Genomic DNA, 7,487 nt, shown 5'->3' with positions numbered 1-7,487 from the left:
CCTCCTTTTCCCCCTCTACACCTATCTCTTTACCGAAAGTAGAAGATCTACAGTAGAAATGAAATTTCAACATATGTTTGCCTATTTTGAGGGGAGCTAGCCAGTTTTGAGTGTTTGTCCTAACACAAACATTGAATGCCATTGATGGCCAGCTTTGAGTGTTTGTCCAAACACACACATTGAATGCCATTGACAATGAATGGCCAGCTTTGAGTGTTTGTGTAAACACAAACATTGAAGACGAACGTGAGGACGCAAATTGTGATTGGCCGGAATGAGATGATGTATGATGATGTATGATGATAAGAGCGCCCCTCACTTCACATGGGTGTGAACGCTAATTATGTGAGCATCCACACGGATGTTGTCGTTATACAGTAGTTGTGGCGTCCAGTTTCATGCAAATGTGTATCTCTGCTCTCTTGGTCTCTCTGGGCATGGTCTCAGCCGTACAGTGGGTGTTAGTCAATAGAACCCAATGGACCACTAGCTGAAGTTGAACACCACGACCAAATATAGAGGCTCCCAAAGCCTCTTAGGACAGAGCCCTCTTAGGGCTCCCGTTCTGTGAACACTATCCTCGAATAGACCACACAAAGATCCTTAAGTCTAAATCCCTCCCAGGTATTTATAATTCTAAATGACTAATTCCTGGGTGGTGTCGGTGTGCCTTAGGTTTCCAGGTAGGTTTGCTGAAACGGCTCATTTGCGCTCTGGCTTTGGAGGGAGCTGCACTTTCACACGCGAATCCCGAAACACACACTGCACCGGCTGTGTGAGGGTATTCCTAGGGAGCCATTGAAGAACCCAGTCACTTAGGGGGGACCAAACAGATACCGCTGCCAAGATGTGTGACATGGGAGGATTGGATAACCTGGTGGCCAACACGGCCTACCTCAAAGCCCAGGGTGGGGATGACAAAGAGATGAAAAAGCGCCGCCGGAGCTTGTCTCTCCCCAAGACTGATCAATTGGCTGCAGTGCGAGCTGCTATTAAAAAGGATTTCGAACAGGTCTGTGAGAGGCAGCCCATTGGTAAGAAGTTTTTCCGCTTGTATCTGGCCAACACCCCTGATTTTAAGAAGGCTGCTGACTTTCTGGACGACATGTATGACTGGGATCTGGCTGAAGGTGCATTAAAAGACAAGCAACGGACGACCATTATCAACAAGTACTGCAAGGCTCCTCCAGCCTTCATCACTGGTGACCACGCGACAAAATGCAAGGCTGTGACAGATAAGGACTTTGATGAAGTAATGAAAGGCACAGTCTGGGAGGCCGTGAAGGACTATCTAAAAGGCAAACCCTTCACAGATTACCAGGCCAGCCCCTTCTATGATAAATTCCTCCAGTGGAAAGAGTTTGAGAAACAGCCCATCAGTGACAAATACTTCTATGAGTTCAGAACTCTCGGCAAGGGAGGATTCGGAGAGGTAAGTGCATGTGCAAGCGATCGTAAATCATTATTCCAACGGTTAACTGAAAACGTCACAGATAATAGATACCATAAACTTTTACTTTAGCAAGAGAAGAGTCTGATGCATATAAGGAAGTTCAGTGACAAGAAATGTAACCTGACACAATCACCTGGATTTATTCTGTCTACAGGGGTCAGGTCAAAGTGAAGTCCATGTAGTATGAATACTGTATAGTTTATTTACTATCCACAGATAATGGCAAAGCTACAAAAGAGCAAGCAGTAACCAACCTCTTAACTGGTTAAATCCTTATAATCCAAATGGTGACACATTAAATTGGCTTGATGATATTATGTTATAACATACCGTAGATGGAAATAAGTGGTACGACTGAAAGGCATGAATTCATAAAGAAAAGGCCCTGCTAAAGTTTGCACTACTTATAACTTCTTTATGGGCAACCCGGCTCTTTCAACCAATTCACAATAGCATTTAGATACATTTTCAATAAGAACCTGAGCAGCGCTTGGCCTTCAAGAACCAAGTCTCACAAACATGTTGTCTTGCTTCTCCAGGTTGCTGCCGTACAGGTGAAGAACACAGGCCAGATGTATGCATGCAAGAAGTTGTGCAAGAAGCGCCTGAAGAAGAAAAATGGCGAGAAGATGGCTCTGTTGGAGAAGCAGATCCTGGAAAAGGTCAACAGCCTGTTCCTAGTCAACCTGTCATACGCCTATGACACAAAGGAATCCCTGTGCCTGGTCATGACCTTGATGAACGGCGGAGACCTCAGGTACCACATTTACAACATTGGGTACGATGGCCTGGGCAAGGACAAGGGCATAGAGATGAAGCGCATCATTCACTACACGGCACAGATCACCACCGGGATCCTGCATCTGCATGACATGAACATCGTATACCGCGACATGAAGCCCGAGAATGTGCTGCTGGACAACGAAGGCCAATGCCGCCTCTCAGATTTGGGTCTGGCTATAGAGTTGGAGCCAGATAAGACCTGCAACCATATGGTGAGTAAAATGTCTAACTCATACCTTGTTGCTTGCAAACAAGAACAGATTCACTAGATGACAAGAAAAATCTGTTCTTTCTGGCAAGTGACACCCTTGTACGATTACGAGTACAACTGGGCATACGTATATACACCATGCAATGCTACTGTATGATACAGCCAAAAGGGTGGCACTAACATGAGGAGATGAGGAACAATGATGGTAACCATACATTAGAATTAAAGTATTATATTATTATTAGTAATTTCAAGATGTCTTCAGAGAAGACATGTGCACTTTTTGTGCAGCCAGTTGTTCAAGGCCAGGCAAGGACACCCATGCATCTTGCATTGGCCACCTGCAGCTGAGCTCATAAGAGCAAGGTTTTTCATAAGTCATAAGTCACCAGACTGTGGGAGGGGATTCGTTTAAGAATACACACAGACGCAAACAACTACATAAGAGAAGATTCCAGTACTGTCTGCCATTATAGCTACTAGAAGACAGCACTAAAGCTAAATACTGAATGGGGTGCTGTTGTTCTCCCACTCTCTCCACTGACCAAATCTGGACAAGGATTTACTGTCTTGCTTAAAATTATCTCCAGTGAGTCCCTGAATCCTTTTCCTTTACACAACTAATTTGATCCTTGCGAAGTCAGATTATAGCCCAGCCAATTATAGGCAACCATTTTGTGTGGGGCTGTGGAATGAACGGTGCTGGCTCAGGTGAAGGTTATCTCAGACTGGGGCTGTATAAATCTGTCCTTGGTTTGTGGGTGAAACTGTGACCTTGTGACCCTTATGTTTCAGTTCCCAAAATAACTTTAACAGGTTGAAATCTCTGTGCATAATATGTTCAGAACAGCATCACATCAGCATCATGTGACTCACATTTTGTCAATTCACACACAATGAGAATCTCTTAAGAATATAGAAGATGAAAGTGTCAAGACAGCGTGCAAATAAATCATATGACTACATTTTACGGACAAAGGGTTAAATGACGTGATTGGCTCAGGCTGACTGATTGTGGAATTTCTATTATATGAAAGAGGAGTACATTTGTTAATGGAAAACAATGACAGAAAACAAATTAAATGTGTTTTCACTCACAAATAAATTGAAACAATGTTTTAAACATGCTTTTTAAGATGCCAATATTTTCTTCTTGTTGCTCATAAAGTCTAATCACATTTAATTGCACGCTATAAAAAATTACCTGCACTAGACTACAGAACTTCAGAAACATGGAAGACTTGCAGAGTTTCTCTTGGACTTACTTGCAGTAGCAAAGAGTAAGCCCCTGGAAAGTCCAGTAAGCTCATTATCCAATACTCCTCTCTGATGCTCCGTGGCCAGCCAGGGTGACTTGGTTACACACCCCACGAGCAAGGCTGGCTTTGGTCCCCTAATCCTCTTTGTGGGCATTACACAAGTCTGTCCCTGATCTCACTGACGAAATCAGGTAAAAAACGTATGTGGAGTAGACCTACAGTATGTGTAGATATAGGACTGAGACATTTCAATGGAAGTGGACTTAAAAGTAAAAAGAACCACCGCGCATCTGCTGAAAAAACTTAAGTGAGGTGCTGGAGTCACAAAGGGATAATGAAAAAAGGGGGAAGCTCCGCACACACACATCTGCGCAATATCAAAGTATTTATTTTGCAAGCTTTCGGTCTACTGACCTTCTTCAGGCATCCATGGAATGGTGGACTTAAATAACATGGGATTTAAAAACTGATAAACTGGTTATACCTAGATTATTTTCAGTTTAGCTCAGGTATTGGATTGGCTATGTATATATTCACATGTGGTTGAACCGACAGATGAACGATGCCATGCCATTCAGTTTAAGTTATACATTAGGCGAGATAGAAAGTAGAAGACCTGGTAGTGAGCCTTGACCATTGTTAAATATATAATCCTTCAAAGGGTTGGGAGAATTTGGGAGTATTGGGAAACGGTGACACATCGGCCAGATGTAGGTAGGTGCAATAGACAGTATTGCATTTGACCTGATCTGGTAATTGGACAATTTCTTAAATACAGTACCAGTAATGTCCAAAAATCAGATGTCTCTCATATCCAAAGTGCACGCACATGAATATAATATATCTATATTCATGGGTAGGCTGCTTTGTGGCGATCAACATGCACTTGAGGAAGGGCTATAATACATGGCTGTGGCACCTTGTGTGTGTCTGACTGCTGGGAGCTATGATGACGTCCAGATATGGACAAACTGTGTGTAAGAAGATGTCAGCATAGACACACATGACTCTTGACAGGTAGTAGCCGATTACCATTAAGCTCCTGGTGACCAGGTTGCAGTTGTGGTCAGATGCAGAGTGAGAGTGAAACAGAAAACGAAACGGAGAGAAAACTAATTGTAAGCTTTTAGGAGGCAGGAGAAAGAACTGTATGCACAGTATATTAGCAGTCATAGTGTGCCAAATTAATCAGTCAATGATGGATGGATCGATCAATCAATTAATCGATCAATCAATAAATCAATCAATCAGTCAATCAATCAATAATTTGTTATATAGTGTTTTCTTTGACTGAGATCCTCTTTCAGCATTACTTGTTTTAAGTATTTGTTTTGATGCTTTTTGTATTGCTGGAATGCCTTGTTTTTAACTCTTGTTAACCTTGTATTGCTTAATCTCCAGTCTACACAAACATATTCCCTCTAGCTGCTAATAAAGAGACACTGAACATTGAAACCAGCTGCCCTCTCTTTTCAGCCCTTTCTTGTTCTCACTGTGAATCCCCATAAACTGTACAATTTCACATTTACATCATTACATTTTAAATTACACTACATACTCCAACGTCTCTCCAATAATATAAAATGTCTAAAGGGATCTATGAGAATTCTACATTTTAATGATGCCGTTATCAGCCCTGCCTTAAAAAAGTAGTATAATTCAATATGTCACAGACATGATGGCAGAGCTCAGATAAATGGAGCATTAGCATAATGCAGGTACGTCAGCAGATAGGTACAATATGATGTGAAAGACTCTTTACTAGTGGCCTTGTGGTTAGATGGCTGCCATCAGAGATTTGGAGGTTGACTATGAAAATTGTACCTTGTGCCTCTCTGCCTAGCACTTGCAACAAGGGCTGGATTGGGGATCATTTCCTGTGACATACTAGCGCCATGTCCAGAGGGTGTACTTATACATCCATCTGCCTCACGCTACAGAAACAGCTCCCAAGGTTACTTACTTGCTTATGTGCAAGACGCTGTCATTTTAGTAATCTTGGAAACAAATATATAAAAAATGAAAATTATGTCAGAATATTATCTCTCTCAAGTCTCAATATCTCTTTCACTCAAACTAATCAATGCCATAAGCAAGCTGACAGCGTTAACCCATTTGCATTTGAACATTTGCATTTGTTTCTGTCATAGACTGACCACTGACCAGTACAATAAAGTGACACATGCTTCCCCATCTATCCCCTCATCTTCTACTAACTCTTACTTTCCCTTCTCTGCAACCTCTCCCCAGGCTGGTACAGGAGCATACATGGCCCCTGAGCTTCTGACCAAAACTGCATACCGGACATCTGTGGACTGGTGGGCTCTGGGCTGCAGTATCTATGAGATGGTGTGTGGCTACACTCCCTTTAAAGGTGCTGAGAGCCAGAAGGTGAAGGTTGAGAAAGAAGAGGTCCAGCGCCGCATCCAGAACGAGGAGCCCAAATATGATCACAAATTCCTTGATGCAAATTGCAAGGATATCATCCAGCAGTTCCTCAAGAAAAAGATTGAGGAGCGCCTGGGAATGAAGTATGTGATGGGTGTTGACGAAACAAATGTGACAACATTTCTCAGAAACAGACACACTGTTTTGTGAATGTGTTATAATACTGAGATAATTTTGTGTTTTTCTGTGATCCTTTTCACTTTGTCCACAAACTCTTTCAAAGTTTAAGCAAGTTAACCAGTCATCATTAGCCAACCCTATACTGGGTTTACCGGGGTCTCCCAGGGCCACCTCCTTACATCAAATCTCTTCACCGAAAATAGGCAATCTAATCTCATATTATGACATGCTCAGAATAAAGATGCTAGTGTTCAAGTGGTTAACTTGAGTTACCAGTGTTATGTACTTTATAGGAGTTGAATAATAATGTGAATGAAAGTAAAGACGTTTTTGACTCGGCTTGGTATCCCTGACATAATTTGGCCCCCGGGGGGAAATAATTGGGGAACCCTGCTCTATAGCAATGATGTATTGAGCTTTCAAACACCTACTTTAACTAAGAAATGTCACTTAAGTTACACCTCCTTTAACCTCTTAAAAGCTATATTTAGTTGACTGGATTCACAAGCATCACAGCATGATGCAAGGGTTAAGTTCTTTCTTTTCTTTCTCATTAGGAATAACATGGAAGACCCTCGGAAGCACGCGTGGTTCAAGGCCATCAACTTCCAGCGTCTGGAGGCTGGGCTGGTAAAACCTCCATGGGTGCCCAAGCCCAATGTTGTGTACGCCAAGGATACAGGCGACATCGCCGAATTCTCTGAGATCAAAGGCATCATGCTTGATGCCAAAGATGATAAATTCTTCAAGGAGTTCAGCACAGGTGCCGTGTCTATTCAGTGGCAGCAGGAAATGCTTGACAGCGGACTGTTCAAAGAGCTCAACGACCCCGCTAGGAAAGAGTCTTCAGCAGGAATGGGAGGCGGCGATGAGGGTAAATCTGGCACGTGTATATTGCTGTGAGTGGCAATGAATTCACCATGTGACCGACCACACAGCAGTAACAACGATAAGATCAAGTTTGGGTACAGTACTGTACTGGACAGCAATCCGTAACTTTTATGTCCTACCTGGGAATCGACGCTGGATCTCCTGGTCGAGTGCTGAATTTTTTACTGCCCAGTTAATAAAGAAAGTCTGATTGGACAGAGGATATATTAGGTTTCAACCAGTAGCGGTCCTACCCGACTACAGAGTATAAATGTCTCAATAGAAGAACAGGTAGACCAACTACAACCACCGCAAGTTGTGTTTGTCATACTGTAACCTACTC

General features: G+C 42.6%; 1 protein-coding gene across 1 annotated transcript; it reads left to right on the top strand.

The window, feature by feature from the left end:
- Positions 1 to 847: 847 nt before the first annotated feature.
- On the top strand, positions 848 to 7,177 carry grk7a (G protein-coupled receptor kinase 7a; the record flags this gene model as incomplete). Its single annotated transcript, XM_079529427.1, has 4 exons — positions 848 to 1,432; positions 1,993 to 2,448; positions 5,957 to 6,237; positions 6,832 to 7,177. The coding sequence occupies 4 exons, from the start codon at positions 848 to 850 to the stop codon at positions 7,175 to 7,177; spliced, it is 1,668 nt and encodes a 555-aa protein (XP_079385553.1).
- Between the last annotated feature and the right edge of the window lie 310 nt (positions 7,178 to 7,487).

This window comes from Electrona antarctica, assembly GCF_951216825.1.
Source record: "Electrona antarctica genome assembly, chromosome: 19".
Lineage (NCBI taxonomy): Eukaryota > Metazoa > Chordata > Actinopteri > Myctophiformes > Myctophidae > Electrona > Electrona antarctica.
This window is presented reverse-complemented; position numbering and strand designations above follow the sequence as displayed.